The sequence below is a fragment of the Carassius gibelio genome, chromosome A20 (assembly GCF_023724105.1).
Source record: "Carassius gibelio isolate Cgi1373 ecotype wild population from Czech Republic chromosome A20, carGib1.2-hapl.c, whole genome shotgun sequence".
NCBI lineage: Eukaryota > Metazoa > Chordata > Actinopteri > Cypriniformes > Cyprinidae > Carassius > Carassius gibelio.
The window spans coordinates 13,351,156-13,370,088 of NC_068390.1; the positions used below are offsets into that span (position 1 = coordinate 13,351,156).

The 18,933-nt window shown below is 38.3% G+C and overlaps 1 protein-coding gene across 2 annotated transcripts in view; it reads right to left on the bottom strand.

Annotated features, from left to right (window-relative positions):
* LOC127938970 (potassium voltage-gated channel subfamily H member 5-like) overlaps nucleotides 1-18,933 on the bottom strand; it is a 94,848-nt gene that overhangs the window by 12,791 nt on the left and 63,124 nt on the right. Inside the window, exons 9-11 of one of the 2 annotated variants that reach the window (XM_052535918.1) lie at nucleotides 18,349-18,440; nucleotides 13,073-13,325; nucleotides 8,707-8,903 (exon numbers count right to left, since the gene is read on the bottom strand). In XM_052535918.1, coding sequence (XP_052391878.1) covers nucleotides 8,707-8,903; nucleotides 13,073-13,325; nucleotides 18,349-18,440 — 542 coding nt within the window. Of the gene's footprint in view, nucleotides 1-8,706; nucleotides 8,904-13,072; nucleotides 13,326-18,240; nucleotides 18,441-18,933 lie in introns of both variants that reach the window. The other variant, XM_052535917.1, reaches the window with a different exon arrangement.

Below are 18,933 nucleotides of genomic sequence, written 5' to 3' on the forward strand. Positions count from 1 at the left end.
TTTAGCTGGACTATTTATAGTAATTGTTCTCAAGAGATGTACGACTTAAATGGTACAACTTCTCATTTACAGTATCCAACCTACCTAAAATGTGAGCACTGGGAAATACGGTAAGAAACTCATAACAGAATTTATCAAACAAACAACATAGTCCAGCTTTGAGACTATAGCCCTATTTGGACCGTAATTGTTTCTCAGTGGGTGTAAGGTATTTTCACCATTTACGAGAGGTAGTATGCAATTTTATTGCTGTCCGAATCTAGAATGTTGCTGTTTTTATCCTAACACCCGCATATAAATCATCGGCCTACATTTTTTGACTAACACCAAGGTCGTGTGGTAATGTAATTACCATCTGAATCCACAACACAAAGAAATCGATACAAATTCACTGTTTAAATCCTTTTTGTACACTGCAGTGTACAATCCTATGGTACATATTATGGTACATATTCACCATATGATAGATTTGCTGTAATTTGCATGTATTTTAAGGATATCCTATACATTTCTTACAGAAATATAATTATTACATTAAACATGAATTTATCATCATTACTCCAAGCATGTGCCATTTTATTCACACTAGACAATCATGCAACCGACCCCTTGAGCAGCACGCACCTTTCCACAAAATTCGCTCTGCCGCCGTGAATAAATCACCATCCAAATGCATGAGTTTTATCACTGAGGTGCATTGCAAATTCATTTTTACTGATGTCCACATGAGAAACAATTACCGTCAGATACAAGTGTTTTCTCTTCATCATCTTTCCTCTTTATCCCACCTTCAATTTTTGATACGTATGCTAATTATATTCTGCTAAATATACAAAGATATTATTTTTCATAATGAATCAAGTATTATGTCAAGAATAAGTAAAATTGTAAGATAAACTCATATACATTATTTGGAACTCTAATTATGTCTAAGTTTTACATTTTTGAGAAAAAAAAAAAAAAAAAAAGTGACTTTGAACAGGCAGTCAAATATGCTCGCTGGCTTTTTCCACATGATCATTTGGTTTTACACAAACCTTTCGTGTTCATGAGTGTTCATTAGCCAGAGTACCAACTGGTTCTCAATCAGTGTGTATTGTATCAGAGGAATAATCCAGGCATTGTGCTTTCTGTACTCACAAATACCTGTTTCTTTAATCGATATATTCAGTTCAACAAGATAAAAAGATCCATTTGTCAAAGGAAATATTCTCATAATCTTGTGTGTTCCCCTTAGACATTGACTGACTTTGATAAATACATGAAAGGAATGAGACAACACTTTCATCACTCATGACGAGAGCCACATGGAACATTACGTGGTCGTTACAGTGACTGAGTGACAGGCAGTGGGAATGGTGACAGTTACACCACCCCACCATGTCCCTGGTGATGAGGTGGATTATGAGAAAAAGGCCTAAACATGCAAAAATCCATTTCTTTCTTCTCATTCAGGTTTTTATTTATTTATTTTTTATAGAGAGTAAAATGGCCAAAAATGTTTCTTTATAATATAAGTTCATAAAACCACTTCAAAAGCCAGGCACAGGATTTGCGATAGATGGAGAGCTCTGTAGTTATTAAATTCTTTGCACACTTTTACACACTTTTTTTTATTATTAAGCCGTGTTCTCCTGGGTATTCTGATCCAATAGAAGAAAGGAAAAAAGTGATAAACTGTATGACGTGCGTGTGTGTGTGTGCGCGCGTGCGCGCATGTACTGTAAGGGAAATTCATTTTTCATATGTAGAAAAATTATCCAGTACTGGCTTGGTGTTTATCATTATATATTGAGCAATAAGCACGACCAGCTTTGGAAAATTAGTCAAAGTCAAATGCACAGCATGACTGCAGAACCTTAGTTTCTCTTAAGAAGCATAAAAACATTTGCCTTTGTTCTGGTTTGCATCGTGACTTGGTTTGAAAAGGTTACAAGTCATATTATACACAGGTGCAGAGATCTTTTTATTTTTTTATATTACATGATAATCAACTCTGCCTGGTCTGAAATTATTCAAATTACTCACATTAGCCCCGCTGATGTGTAGTAACAGCAGCTGTTGAAGGTCTCTGTGGTCTTTCATACAACTGCTAAAGCATTAGGTTTGTTAGAAACTGTTAAAACTACGTCCATTTCCAGCTGAAGATAAATTAAGTATCTGCGGACTGGGATGCCACCTTAGTAAAGTGGTAGAAAGCCCCTAATTTCTTCTGAAATCCCATGAGAAAAATGTAAAAACATGGTAACTTGATTATTCTGGTGCTCATTTAGTTACATTTTCTGAACAGTGCCAATGAAATGTCAATATACAAAACACAAAAAAGGTAATTTACAATGAGCGATACTTGAATACTCCACTGGTCTTGATCATGGAAATAGATGATAGAGAAATCTAATAACCAAGTGATGCATTTGGGATTTGAGCTTATTTTTGTTTGTATGTAACTCACTAATGCAGAGGTATCCCTCCAGCTCAATCAAACACAAATTATATCTTCAGACTCACTCGAAAATGAAAGGGATATGTGTTAGACAACCCAGTCTCATTGGAAATACGTGACTCTGCCTGCATTTCTGTTGCTCAGGGTATATTTCACTGCACTTTTCAGATGACACATCCACAAGAGGCGCTATATCTTTTTCACCATTGCAGATGTGGGTTTATTAAACAGCACAGAGTCATGAAGAAAAAGTGCCTTGGAACCAAAATGGTTGCAAAATGATATTGCATAGCTTGTAACATGTTTAACAGCAGTTTAAAAGTGAACCACCCAGTGTCTAGCACTTAATAGCATGTTTAATTTTCTCCAAAGTGTAATTGTGGCAGAATTAATGTTATTTGTTGAACGTATCACAGCAGTTCCGAAATGAAATGACCTCTATCACATTTAAAAATTGAAACTGAGTATTTCTAACACTCCTGGGTTGATGTTATAGCAGGACTGGAAACAAAATTTTGATTAAGAACTTCTGCTTTAAACACAACAAACACAAAAAAGTATATTGTATATCAGATGAAAACAAGCCATTGGTTGCATAGAAATAAAGGGGCAAATAAACTGTGAAGTCCGAGACCCACAAAAGGTACTTGTTTTATGGTTGTTATTGCTATAGGAGTTATGTTTTGGTGTAAAACAATTCAGCGATAATCACTGTGAGATTTGAAATGCGTCCCTGAGTTTTGTAAAATTCCGATGATTTTCTGCAGAGCAAATTGGTGTAAAAGGCGAAAAGCAAAGGGACTTGAAACAAAAGTGCACAGTCTTCCAACACAGCAAAATCCAACAGTGTAGATTAATGGGATCTGGCAGGCCCTCTTTTGCAGCCCCCCTCCCATTCAACACTCCTCCGCATTGCTACTTAAAGTATATCGAGAATCTGGAGATCTGCCAGAGACAGGGTCCGTGCCCCTATTCCAATGCTGAGGCATCACCAGCCGGGGAACACCCAGCTCAGCACTTTCCAATCACGGCCGGCCAATCAACAAATTACTGCCCACTACTTCAGAGTGAGGACTATGATAGTCCCTTTTGGGTAATCACGTCCATTTTTCTGCATTCAGACATTCAAGTGCCTTTTTTCACTCACCTATAATGTTTCCCATCAAGAATACATTGGCTACAGAGAGCTGATGCCATTTTGCAAGCCATACAATTAGAGATTCTGTTTGAGGATCAATACCTATTTTGGCCTTTAAATACCTATTTAGGCCAAAAAGCTTCATTTTTAATCACTTCATGTCTCTGTGCATAAAGCTGCCAGCCAGCTTCATCTAAAGGATCATCAAGTGGAATAAAAGACACCACCAAAGAAGAAAATCAGCCAAGAGTTGTCTAATATAAGGTATTATATTACTCATTTGAGGTGTGTTTGATTGTGAAATGTGAAAAAAGTTTTGGGTGGAAAGTTCACTTTTACGGTTCCTTTCTAAAGTGAAAGGAACTTTTCATGTTTCCTAGGGCTGTACAAAAAAATCAAATGTGATTTACATGCGCATCTTGTCAGTAAAGGCACTCCTGTGATTAGTGGTATATCTCAAGCACGTGCGTTCAGATCAGGATTGCCAGGTTTTCAAAACAAAGCCTGCCCAATTACTTCTCAAAACTAGCCCAATCGTGTTTCATTCCGGGTGATAAAATAACGTTTTTTGGCTGGGTTCCCTTGGTAAAATTTGCATTTAAGGGGCTAAATATCACGTTATTTGTATTGGGGTCGCTTCACTTGGCAACACTGGTTGGCCTTTACTACACAGAGCCGTAATTCACAGAATATCCACACAAAATCAATTTCAAAATTGCAGGCGATTCTTTGTTGATTTTGAAAGCGATTTTGTGTAGCTTGTCAGTGGACTATGGCTCTGTGTAGTAAATGCCGCTCCACCTGAACCAGTGTTGCCAAGTCTGCGGTTGTTTTTCATATCCGCGGGTTGAAGCAACCCCAATACCAATAACGTGATGTTTAGCCCCTAAAATGCAAATTTTATCAAGGCAACCCTGCCAAAAAAACTTGTATTTTAACCCCGGAAAGCTATTTTTTTATTGGGGAACCTCCTGGAAACACGATTGGGCTAGTTGTGAACAAGTTTTGAGAAGCAACTGGGCAGGATTTGTTTTGAAAACCTAGCAACCCTAATCTGAACACACGTGCTGGAGATGTGCTTCTAATCACAGGAGCGTCTTTACTGACGAGATGCACATGACAATGGCATTCGATTTTTTTGCACAGCCCTAAGTTCGCCATATCAAGTTTCAGAAATATGCGGATTTGGTGCTCAAGAAATATTTACAGTTTTATCAATGCTGATTCTTTGATGAATAGAAGGATCAAAGATGGAACTCTTTAGTAACAATGTAAAGTATTTCCTGTCACATTTAAACTATCTTACTGATTCAAAGTTTATGAACAGTTGAACAGTAGCATACAGTACACACACACACAGACACATTCCTACTGATCCAAGACTATCACATCATTTTAGCAAACTTAAAAAAAGAAAAAATATGTTTCCATTTCAGCCAGCTATAACATTAGCTTGGTGACAAATCCTGAGAATTTGCAACAATGTAGAGTACTGTATATTACAGAAAACCAAACATATGGCTTTGCAAGTCATTAATAATGGAAGTAAAAGACCAATGAATGTAGCATTCAAACATCACATTTTCTGAAATGGATTTACTGGGGGGGCAGATACAAATAGCCCCACTGGTCAATGCACCAAAAATGAACTGTTCTATTAAGTATGGCCTATTATGTGTGTGGACACACTGTGTTCTGATGAATTCTCCATGAATCTTTCTCTTGTTGCTGAGAGAGCATCTCTCTGCCTCTCCTGTTAGTAATGGGGGGGATGATAAAGTTGCTTCACCCACCTTATTGGCAGGGGTTTGTAGCTTTACAAAGGCCTTGTAAATCTTGTTAGGAGGAAAGCATGGCAGGCGTGGAGGATTCTGCTTCCTCTTTGGGTTTGCTGCCGAGATGAATCAGCTCAGGCTAAAAAAAAAGACTGCGATCTGACACTAATCAGCAGCCAAAGACAAACAGTTGTGAGCCCAGTGGGTAAAAGTGGAGTATTCATTTGAGATTGGTTTGGATTTGTCTGCTGATCTAGCAAAGGGATTGTCTACTGAACATGTGGCCTCGAAACAGGATAGACACACTCAGACCTTTACTTTCACAACTGTATACCAAACAAAGCCATCTGTCCAACATCAAACCATCAAAGGTTGTCAGTCCAGCAAAGCTTAATGTGATCTATTCTGACCATCCTGAACCACATGAGTTACTTTAACAACAAAAAAGTTCACAGGGAGAGTTCTTTCAAGCCAAATGCACTGCACAGCTAATCCATGACTGGATGTAAAGCCGTTTAAAAATTCACTCACTAAAACCACTCACTAGTGACCACCCTAAGGCCTGGGGCTCTGCGGCTCTTTTAGGGTGACCTTTGCTTACAGAGATATTTACAGGGCTTTCACTGAGCTTTTTTCCTTACAATCAGAACCTCAGTGAGCCGTTCAGACATTGACCAGTAGAGATAAGCGATAATGAGGGAGAATGAAGGACAGCTGAAGAAGTGTGAGAACTTGGGCTGTAAATCTTTTATTTTTATAATCATGCCGCCTTCTTTTTAACCAAATTCCAAGGCATCGTCGCAGATATCTTTCTCCAAATCCCAGAATGCATTGTGATGAGCTCAGTGAAAAAATATTTCCAGTATAGTGTACGACAAATAAATATAGACTGCTGCTGAAAAGTTTGGGGTGAGTACGATTTTTTAAAAGTAATTAATTACTTTATTTAGCACGAATGCATTAAATTCATCCAAAGTAACAGTAAAGACATTTTACAAAACATTTCTATTTCAAGTAAATGTTCATTTTAACTTTCTACTCATCCAAGACAAAAAGGTATGACAGTTTTCACAAAAACATTAAGCAGCACAACGGTTTCCAACATTTATAATAATAATAAATGTTTCATGATTTCTAGAGGATCATGTGACACTGAAGACTGGAGTAACAGCTGCTGAAAATTCAGCTTTGCCATCACAGTAATAAATTACATTTTAAAATATATTAAAATAAACGGTGTAAAATTCCAGTAATAATATTTCACAATGGTACTATTCATTTTTTATGTAGTTTTGATTATATAATTGCAACTTTGGTAGGCATAAGGAACATCTAATGAATTATTATTAGTATAATATATTAATGTTATTAAAATATCCTTAAAGAGTCCAGTGTAATTACATATTGATTGTATATTTATGTTTTACATGCTATAGTTACCAGTTAAAAATTTTGAACAACAACAACAACACAACGTGACCAACGTTTGTCATGCTGTGTGTAGGATGAGGATGAGATGACAATAACTTAATAATATTAGAAGGAGGCCACACTTCTTGTTATCATACATGATGAGTGTGTCTGTGTGTGTGTGTGTGTGTGTGTGTTTATTCCCGCTGATGTGACTCATGCTTTATTCAGATCCTCAGCAAAGCTGGCTTATCAGCAGCGTTACCCAGTCGACTGAGCACACTGGGGAGATGGGGCGGCCTCCGTCACTCCAACAAAGAAACCAACACTCTTCCCTTAAAACTCTTCACACTATTTTCACCTCAGCCTAGTCAGTATAAACAATGTTTCTGAAATTGATGTAGAAGTTAGCACATTTAAATAATAATCAACAGTAAATCCCATCAGAAAAATCAAAGGATGTACATTAAAGACACAAACATAAAAAAAATAATAATATTGCAACAAGAATTGTTCAAAAAGAGTGAAAACTTTGTCTACTAATGAAAGATATACCCTGAGCTCCACAAATCAGCTGCATGCAAAATTCATGAACTCAAAGTTACTCAGAGACCTTGAAGAACCATAACCATTCCAATCAATTCATTTGTGCCCTTAGCAAAGTATCCTCTCATTAGACAGGTCCTCCTGTACTGTGGCCAGAGGTACTTAATTAATATTGTGGCTTGGTGATTGGTGTCCAAGAAGTCCAGCAGCTCTATGAAAGAATTTAGTAATTAATTTTTTTTACTTGAGAGGATGCAAGAAGGATCTCCCATCCCTCATTATTTAAAAAATCACAGTAACACACCTAATTTTAGTGCATAATTTCCTCAATAATATAGATTAGATACAGCAACAGAGGAAGTCTTTGCATCTAAATATAGCTTTATGTTATGCTCACTAATTATGTAACTCAATGGCAGTAAAGTGCACAGCTGAGGTCTCCTAATTGTGTTGTGAGTGCACAGTGTCTTTCTTTTGTCAAAAGACCCAAAGTTCTCCATGGGCGGTCTGTCAGAATGAATCATTTATGTATTTAAGGAATGTGAGATCAGGTCTGAAAGCCGCAACAGAGCTCTGAAATCATGCCAACACAGCACACCGCAGGACTGCACAACACACATTTAGGTCAACTTCCACCACAATGTGAATAAAAAAAATAAATAATAATAATAATAATAATAATAATAATAATAATAATAAAAATTATAATAATAACGAAACATTTAATGCACACAGTTTTTCAATTTTGCAATATTTCACAATAATATATAAACATAAAAATCATTTTAAATGCTAGAAGTGAATTTAGGCCTCAAAAAAATGATGATGCACAGGAGGAAAAAATTAATATTTATTTTGAGATTTGTGATTTAAGATAACATTTAGCTGTTATTAAATTATTAAGAGTTTTCAAAGATTAACTGCGAGTGTCAGAATAGAAAGGTAATATATATGTAAAAATAGAGGAAAGGAGTATATCCAATATTGACCGATGCTTATAAATAAAAAATAAAAATAAACAAAAACTACCAATAATCTCGGCTGAACACTGATATGTTTTCCATATGGCACAAATTCATAGCCACTTTTTATACAAATGTGTCATTGTGTCATTGGTAATGCTCCATGTTTATTTCACTCATAAAGAAATAAACTGTCTTTTTTTTAACTGTACTTTTTGCTTCAAATTAAAGTTTATCATCATGTAGTTCCCTTCAGAGCTGGTTGGTTTTATTCAGGGTTTTTTAATGTCAAAACTTTAAATGTCAGTGCAGAAAAAAACACCAAGACTTGAGAACCAAGACTTGAGAAAAAATGGGCAATCACTTCTCCTAGAAAGTCTGTTGCCATTAGAATGTGATATTTGGTGACAAGCTTGAGTATGTAGCACTTACCCGCTTGCGGAGGTTGCAGGTGAGAATGAGGTTTCGGGAGAAGGAGTTGGCGAAGGCCGTGTAGAACTCCAGCACTTTGAGTAAGGCATCCCTCCTGATGACATGCAGGTCGCAGTACGTCAGAGCCCTCACGTTAGCACAGGCATGAGCCAGTGTGGATTCCTTCCAGAACACGTCACCAAACACATCACCCTTTCCTGGGACAGAAGACAGATATAAAGTTACAGGAAGAAAGTATGCCTGTGTGTGTACAATTAGTCAAAGCTGAGCTGAATTTTCAGCGGCCATTACTCAAGTCTTCAGTGTCACATGAGCCTTCAGAAATCATTCTAATGTTCTGATATGCTGCTCAAGAAAGATTATTAATAATGCTGAAACAGTTATGCTGCAGGTGTCAGGTCTTCGCTAATCAGTAAGACGATTGGTCAGAGCTGCCCAGTCATATAACAAACTCTCATACATTCTGAGTTTCAGACAGGAAACATTTGGAGGAGGTTATTGCTGGCACTTACTGAATCCAAGGATTTACATACTTTTTCTTACCAATAGTTAATGTTAAGTAAGGACATGAAAAAATATAACAGCATTATTTTAGGTGACTCTATTTGTCTTTTGTTGTGACTTACACTCAGTAACATTTTCATACTTTAATTAATACTTTTATTCACATGCTTTTCCCACCCTGCATAGCGGATGTTTACTTAAAGGGGGGGTGAAATGCTATTTCATGCATACTGAGTTTTTTTACACTGTTAAAGAGTTGGATTCCCATGCTAAACATGAGTTGTGCAAATGTTTTTGTTTGTTCCCTGCATTTCGAAGATGCTTGTTTTACAAACAAGGCCCAGTTTGACGACGGATTTGCATATCGTTTATTTCTTAAGGATGATGCAATCCCAACGAAAAAGGGTCACGATCGTGTGTTGGAACCGCAGGCGGTGAGTAAAACTGCTTCAAATATCTCTGCCTCCATGTTAGTGCGTCCGCCTCCCATGCCAGAGACCCGGGTTCAAGCCCTGCTCGGAGCGAGTCGTTGCTGCTGCTGCTCTCATTCAGTTTCAGCCTCTGGATCTGATTCTGGATCATAAATAAACGGCTGAATCTGACTGTTAGCCATGGTTTGTTTTGGATGGTATTTTTTTTTCCTCACGGTAATGTCACAGCTTCCAAACGCTCTCAACGCAAAAGCCTACTGGCGCTCGGGATTCTTTAGCTCCGCCCACATGTCACGCCTCCAGTCGGTCGTGTTTTTCCGGGAAAAAAATCGGTACAGACTATCTTTCTCTTATGAATATAATAAAACTAAAGACTTTTTGGAGTTATGAAGGATGCAGTACTACTCTATAGGTACTCAAGATTAACAGGATATTGAGTGAAAACAAGCATTTCACCCCCCCCCTTTAATGAAAATATATATATATTTTTTTTTAAGTTTCTTTTTTGTTTCTTGAATCAGACTGATTTGATCTTTAAGAAAGCATTGTTTTCAGCCACGGGATAAAATAAAAATAATAAAGGTTTTGCAGCTTTGTATCTTCACTTTGAAATATACTCTCAATAACTGCAATTGTATTTATAAAAAAGAATTGTGAGATCAAATATCTCAAAACAGTGATAATTTTTTTTTCTCAGAATTACTATAAAGTAGCTTAGAGTTGGGGGATAAAAGCTGCAATTACATTTTTTTTGTTTTTGTTTTTTTTGTATCCAGTGGCCAAAACAAGCTTCCATAGATCTTACTACAGTATAGCATAGATACAGTATATTCTAAGTTATCACACCCGACTCATGAGAGAATCTGTACAAAGTGTAAGTACCCAGTGTTCAACGCTTTTGATGAGGGGCATCATTAGGAGCCCAGCAGGTTTAGTATGGTGGATTCACGTAAACGCCTTAGGGCTAATCAACTCACAGTGTTCGCATATTATTTCATTTTAGAATCATTAAAGCAAAAGAGAATCTGATCCGAATTGCCATTAAAGAGAAGAGACATTAACTTCCTCTCTACAGTGTCTCATAAATTCTAATGTTGTGTCGTTTGCAGTTACGTCAATAAAACGTCACATTCTTGTGGCAGTGGTACAACGGCAAGACTCGAGAGAAAAGTCTTAACACATGCATGTTTGTGTACATGTTCATCAAAACAAAATATCCATCCTATTTTTATTGAGGGGGGGGGGGGGGTGTTCTGTACACAAATTAGACTGATGAACAAGGCCTGGATAGTTATTGTTTTCTTAATTGTTAATAAGAGCTTTACGAGCCAGGACTTCAGTTTGAATTTGTGCTTAAAAATATGCCTGTTTCTCTGCCAACAAATCTGGTGATTGTTATGGCTGCACTGGAGACTGTGAACTACCAGTGCACATCCCTGCGAAACAAGAGACTTAGCAATCAATGGACAGAGAATCGGTCCCCACAGTTCAATTACAGCAGTATAAGGAGATGGCATGGACAGAGTAACAAATGCCAAATATAACGCAAGGAGCACACTGTGGGCTTTTATTTTACTTGAGAGAATGAACGTTAGCAAGTTCACGGTGTAAGATCCTGTGTGAAAACCATCTTTTAGGATCCAAGGCATTAGTGTTGTGCCCTTTATAAGTTTGTTATTTTTCTGCACTTATCTGAAGCTTGATGTGTTTTGGAGCTGCGGTATTTGCCCTCAGGAAAAACCGGCAGAAATCTGAAGTATTACTGTAGTACAAACTGGTTAACTGTGCAGAATGCTGTGCAATAATGTTGTGCAGAAAATATTAACTGCAGTAGCAAAGTATATATTTAAATAAAGCAGGATTCTGTTTTTATTCAAACATATTCAACCTGCTTAAAAGCTTGATATTTTGGATATACTGTCAGATATTTCACGGCAGAGAATATTTCTCGGGGCAAGTTTATTATTGAAAGTTAATTTCTGTACAGGCACATATTTTTGTGATCACAGAGCATGTTGTCACAATATATGGGTTAAGTTCATAGGCATAATTTAAAGGTGGGACAGCTGGGACATGTCCCCACCACTTTGGTCGATATTGTCCCCATCTTGCGGCATGGACGTACCTAATGCAGATGAAACATATCCAGCTAACATTCATTTCTGTTAAATAAGTTATGATCAGGGCCTAGAATCTGTTGTTTTTTTAAATCAAGCTGAATGTTTGTTGCAATGTTATTAGTGAAGGAATGTTCTCTTGTGGGTGGTTCATCTTCACACAAGAGCGCTTGACTCTATTGTTTAAATGTTGCTGAAACTATCTATTCATTCCGGTTTAAACACAAATCAAAATAAACACTAATGTGTCCCTGCTCTTGATATATGATTACTGATGAACATTTTTGATTATATGAAGGCAGAATAGAACCCAAAACCTCTGACACGCCTAACAAAAATTCCATCACTAAACTGTTTAGGAACACGGATGTTTAGTGCATATGTACAGTATGTATTTATGTATGAATCTCATGCCTGATAATATATTTTATTATAGTACACATAAGAATGAAGCTATCACATAACATGTTTTGCTCTATGTTGATACATTAACCTTAGAAGCTTAGAAAACAACAACAAATGTTTTCTAAACAACTAAATTAATTAGTATTAGTACTGAAATTACTAAAATTCTAATAAATGTATTAAAAGCTAAATAAATGCATTGAAGCTAGTTACTGAAACTCAAATATATATATATATATATATATATATATATATATATATATATATATATATATATATATATATATATATAATATAAAAATAAAATAAATATATAATAATAAAAAAAATAATATATATATATATAAATGCACATTACTAAATTTACTAAACTCTTCAATTCAAATTATCAATAAGTTAAATTGGTGAATTGATAATACTGAAATAACAGTGCTTATTGAGTGAAAAGGTGAAAGAAACAAGAGAAGACAACAAAAAGTAAAAGGTAAAATAATATCAAACTATTGTTTTGTTCAACAGGAATTTTTAGAGAAAAAATGAATTATCCAGAGAGTCCTTGCATTCTCGTGAAAAAAAAGAAAGAAAAATAAATAATAATAAATAATAATAATAATAAATAATAAAATTAAAGTTAAAATCTACTTTCTATAGATCTAGTAGAGTCTAATTAATTCAGTTTATGCAAGTGTGGTTTTACTGTGTTCACTTGTTTACCCAATTTTAGTTTACCGTTTAGTTTACTATTTAAACTAGGTGTTTCAAACCAACAAACGTTAGGGTATTTGGTTTTATATCATTAAATATATTAACTTGATATATCCCTTGTGATTAATTCTCTATGTGACAACTAGCCCCTGAGGTCTTGATTAACTTTTGTTTTTCTAGTGTGGAAAGAATGATTTAGCTCACCTAAAATGGCAATGACTTCATCATCCTGAATGACCTCCAGCGATCCAGAAACCACGAAGCAAAGAGTGTCCACACTTTCTCCTGCGTGGAAGATGAGATCTCCTGGAGCGCAGTGTGTGGTCTGGAATTCCACCGCCAAAGAGCGCAGACAGCCGTCACTGGCCAACCGGAAGGCAGGGTGCTCGTTGAACACCTGGTGGTTGAGGTGCACACAGATGTCTGCACGCATGTCCTTAGGACAGATTGACAGAACCTAGCAAGAAGCAAGGGCATTCAGGTCTTAATGACACATTCTTTTAACAGCATGTACATAGTTATTGTTTTTTTATAGTAAATGAGTATCCTAATATGAGTGATTAGTGATATTTTACTGCAGAACATCTCGATTATCCAATCAGAATCAAGTACAGCAGAGAATCATGTAATATCGTGGGGTATGTCAGTTATTAAAATGATGGGCTAGAGCACAGAATAGCATTCGTAGTGCAAAGTTTATTTTGCCTTGCTGCACTTTATTAGGCGAGTGAGAAAAAAAGTCCAACAGAAAGATGTTAAATTCACGAGTTCACACTTACATATAATATATGTATATGTAATAGCTGAAATATTATAATGCATATTTGGCGTGCTGTCTGGGGAAGGGCTCCAAGCCCAGGAATGGCACGAACCTAGAGTACCCCCCAAAAAAGTCAGCTGGTTGGCAGGTCGGAAGAGCCTATGTACTCCAGTGGGAGCAACTTTACATATTTGGAGAGGTACGCCTTACTGGCTGCTTGTCTGGAGGGCTCGAGCCGTCGCTCAACCGGAGCACCTCACTGCATTGGAATGGATGAGCCCTACCGGCCGATAAAGCAGGAGCAGCGTGATTGGATAGCCCGACCAGGAGGGCCCGAGTTGCCTCGACTGTAATAGGTCACGGTGTTGGCGTACGGGCCCTACTGGCTGATGAGCCCATGCTAATCAGTGGGCAACCAGGGCAGATAACTGACCGAGAGGGCATTTGAAGCCTCCGACCAGAGATCAAGACTCAGGACAACGGACGTGTAGGTCCGAGAGGCCCGCAGATAAACAGGCTTTGGGCCGCCGACAAAGAGGACTCTTGTGACATCTGACGGGAGATCAATACTCACGGTATCAGAAGGATAAGACCTGTTTGTGGGCAGCAAGTAAAGAAAACCCAACTGGGAGCACTCTCGTCGACATCTGATGGGAGCTCAATCTGCATTTAGCGTCTTGACCTGAAAATGTATTGATTTACAACATGTGGTCTGCGAAGCTAGTGTATGCAGCCTCAAACTGCACTGCGGCCGGAAAAGCGGGAAGCGAGTGAGGCTTGCTGCGGTGAGATCTAAGGCTCGGCTCGGGCTGGTTGAATGCCTGCTGCGATCCAGCGCTCGAGGAGAGCTGGGTCTTGAGCGGGATGATCGTGGTGTCGAGTGAGGCAAGCTCGGGGCTTTGCACGGTTTATTGGTCTAATTCTTTGGTATAGATCTCTTCGTTTGGAAGGAAAAAATGGGTCTGTGATAAGACAACAGACAGAGCGAACCAAATGCTGATAAACCGTCAATGGAGACAGGTAAGTCAGCTGTATTTATACCCTAGTGTTGATTATCTTAAGTGTGCTCCACCTGTTGTAATTAGGCTAAGTATCTGATGTGCTCCTTCCGAATCTTGTTAATGAAACATCATTTGCTGGGTATATTTGGGAATGTCAGTTTCTGAATATTTATCCTGTGTGCTGTCTAAGCAGTAATAGTTAAATTAACACTGAGGTTATTACAAAAAAATTATAAATCATTTTTGTACTGAAATGCTATTAACATTCTAAGATTAGTAGGCTTTGACACAACTGCTTAATTAACGTGTATGTAAAATAACAAAAGATGATTACAACTGATTCAGTCTGTGGATTACTTACAAATCTTTTTATTTATTTATTTTTTGCCATCTTCTCTATCTATAAATATATATGTTTGAGGAATGCTGCAGCTGTGTAGTATAATTTCCGAAAAATATTATTTGAATGTAGCCTTGGCCAAAAATCTATGTATGTAGGCATGAATATGAATAGTATGTGGGTATCAGCGTGTATGGGGTTTTGGCATTAAAATTACATCATCAAGTGCCCATAAAAAAATTGGCATGTACTGGATGCCTTTTACCTGCATTTTATGCACGCAGGGTGTTAAGTGAATGGATAAGATCTAATAAACTTTGCTTCACTTTACCAGAATGCAATTACAACCCATTATTCTTTTTTGCCTCCATTACCTGTACATGATCTTTCTGGTCAGGCCTATTCTTCCATATTCAATTTAATCTATTGGTCAGATCATGATAAATAATGCAGAAGAACAATGTTATACATAAGTATAATAAATATCTAGACTTCTTGAACATGTTCTGCTCAACTTCTAAATGAAAAGTCACTTATACAGGCATATTTTTTTGCTGTGCACGTGTCCATCTGTGCTGTGCTCACATGTTTTTGAAAAGGTTTAAATTTGCCAGTTATTCCCAGTGACAAGCTTCAATAAATGGAGAAGATTTCTCACCACATGCTGCATGAAAACCAGTTATGAGAATCCTTTATAGGTCTAAATTTGAGCCAGAGGTTGAATAGGTCTTCTCCATTCCCTGAGGGTTGATGTCTCCTGGGATATAATGCAATTTCACATTCTTCTTTTAGAATGAAATACAAAAGGAGGTCTTGACGTAGAGACACAAAAAGATGACCCTTATTCTCCATCTCTCTTATTTTAAGTTAAGCATTTCCGGCAGAATAATAGTATCCGTCAGAAAAAAGATAAACCAAATGATTTTTCTTTAGTTTCTGTCAGAATTATGGACTTGTATGTGTGTGTTTTTTCCTGTGACCCAGTTTCTGTATCTACTTGATTGTTGATTAGTTCCCAGGTGTGTCTCCTTAGCTCCCATGTTAGACTGTCTTTATAAGCAATGTCAGTTCAGTTTTGCCTGTTCTACAAGTTCCATATATGTGTTTTCCTCCTTTTCTCCCTGTTGGATTTACTCCTGTGTTGGATTAATAAAGACTATTTCAATTATCCTTGGCTATGTGTTCCTTCCAGCAGCGTAGTGTGACAGAAGACCCAACAACAACAGTTTAAATTGCTTGTCTACCCTCATTTGTTTTCCATGATTTTTCCTCACTCCTTTTTCTTTCCGTTGTGTTGAATGGATCCCCTCCTTTGCCCGGAATACCTCCTCCTCCTGCTGAAGAAGGGGGAGAATTCATTTGTGGCACACACCAGACTGTTCTGGATCATGGCCCGCCTCACAAACTACCTGGATGACGTGCTCTGTGCTTTCTATGATGCCAATTTGAACACCGTGTACAGAAAGCCATGGCCCGATGATGGTCCCTGAGCTAATTTCACTGCCTTCGTGGAGTGGACAGAGACGAAAAATGGATCTCCGTTCCCGACCTGTTCCCAGGGACTGATCACCAGTGCCACTCCCGACCCAAAGCTCAGCCCACCATCTCCCCACAGTACAGAGAATAAGCCCAAGCCCACAGGAGTGGAGCTCTGCCCCCTGCATAGCGACTGAGGGTGAGCCTAGTATGATGCGCCAAACGGGCCAAAATGAGGAGGAGGATCTTATTGATTAGAAATCGGAACTGTAGGTTGAACTGCCCCCTCTCCTCTCTCTGTCGCCTCAGCTGGTTCCATCCAGCCCTCTTTTGTTCTTGGTTTCCTTCGTCCAGCCCTGAGTCGTGGTCGTGAGTCTCCCTTTGAGGCCCGGACTCTGCCTCTGCCTGTAGTCCCAGTGGCTCCACCTCGGCTCCTAGCTCCCTCGCCTCCACCGTCAACCATTGATCCATCAGCTCCCTGGTCCCTCCGGCTCCGCCTTGGTCAGGCGTCAACACAGCATCACCTCTGGACTTCTCTCCCCTGGCTGCGCCTAGTTGCTCTGTCCCACCAGCTCCGTTGGGTTCCTTCCTCCCACCAGCTCCACCTTGGTCTTCAGTCGATCTGGCTCCGCCATGGATCTATGGATCTCTGCCTCCATCGCATCCTCCTGGCTTGTTGGCACTCCACCTCAGGCTTCTACTCCACCTGCCCCGCCACCATTGATCAGCCCCCTGGAGTCGGCAGCCATTCCTTCTTCCATGGCTCCTCCCAGCGTCGGCTCCACCTTGGGCAGTCATTGTGGCTGTGACCTGGGTCCTCCTGCTCCAAGCTCCTCCTGTCTCCTCCCTGGCTCCTCCCTCAATCGTCTCTGTCTGCTGGCCCCCTCCCAGGGGTCCGTCCTCCACAAGAGCCTCCTCTCAAGCTCCCACCTATGCCTCCTCCTGTTGTTGCCTACGGTGTGAGGACGTACTTTTCGGGAGGGGGGTGAAATGTCAGAACTTTTCCCCTGTGACCAAGTTTCTGTCTCTCCTTGATTGTTAGCTCCCTTGTTAGCCTGTCTTTATAAGCAATGTCCTCTCAGTTCAGTTTTGCTGGGTCTACCAGTTCCGTATGTGTGTCTTCCTCCTTTTCTCCCTGCTGGATTTACTCCTGTGTGGGATTAATAAAGACTATATCTAACGTCCTCGACTCCGCATCCCTTCCAGCAGCATAGTGTGACAGTTTTAGCATTTGGGATTGCACTGCTTGCATCCAAATGTCTTTATTTGGAGTTCATAATTAAAATCAGAAAGACAGAAGAGGCAACTGCTTATGAGCTGTGATTACTTACTCCTGTTACCACTATAAAGATTAAACAAATTAATTAAACAATGCCTTCTATGATCAAAACCACATTTTTAGCCTTACCTTACTATAAAAATAAAAAGCATTTGTATTTTCAGAATGTGTCTTTCACAAACAACAAACACTGGTGAAAGAAGGCATGACTGTCCATGTCTCAAGAGAATAACCATGCATAAATATTTCAAAAACTGTGCATGCAATTAAACTGCAACTTCTCACAAATAATGTTTTTTTTTTTTTTTTTAAATAGTGAGATTATGGTTTTCTAAAATAGTATAAAGTAAATATTAAAAGGGTACAATGTGGCAAAATGTCCTGCAGAGAAGAGAGAGAGAGAGAGAAAGGAATACATTTCCCTCATGAGGGCTTTTCTACAACCTGTACCCTACATTCAGATCTTTGCACAAGGTAAGTGCTGAATACATCAGAAAGAGGAATAGATTTACCCACCTTCTCTGTGTCTATGCCTTTGGTCATGGCCCATGTGGACACAATGTAATCCATAACTCTCTCGCTCAGTCCTTTAGGCACCTGATAGAGCTTCAGAAAGTCTCTCACATTGTTTAGCATCTCATGGTAGCGGTTCGTGTTTGTGTACATCTGCTGAAAGATGGTGGTCACGTTTCCAAAGATGGTGGCATATAGAAGAGCTGCAAAACAGAGAGGGTCACTTTAGAAAGCTGCTGAATATATATAAAAAAATAAAAGGCTATACTGAAGTGAGAGGGAACAGAAGTATCTGAAGAGAAAGGGGGTTGTGATTCGCTGGCTGAGGAGAGCTTCATATGAGCTTCAGTGTGTGACACAGAGAACAGTAATTTGGACTTTCTTGTGCATTAAATCCCACTAATATACTGTACCTTCTATCACTTTTTCTATAAGAAGAGTGAAATCTGAAGCATTGTTAGAACCATAATTCTGACTGAAAACTCTCATCTTATTCACTAACTGTATGTATGCATATGCTTTAGGATAAAACCTGTGTAAATAGTTTGACACACAAATCATGTATTATCAATAAATCTTCACTTTTCACAATTTTCACCTTTTTTTTCAAAATTTTGGATACAATTTTAAACCATATTAAACCACACATGCAATGTAATAAAATAACAAAATAAAATAAAATAAAAATCATAAAAT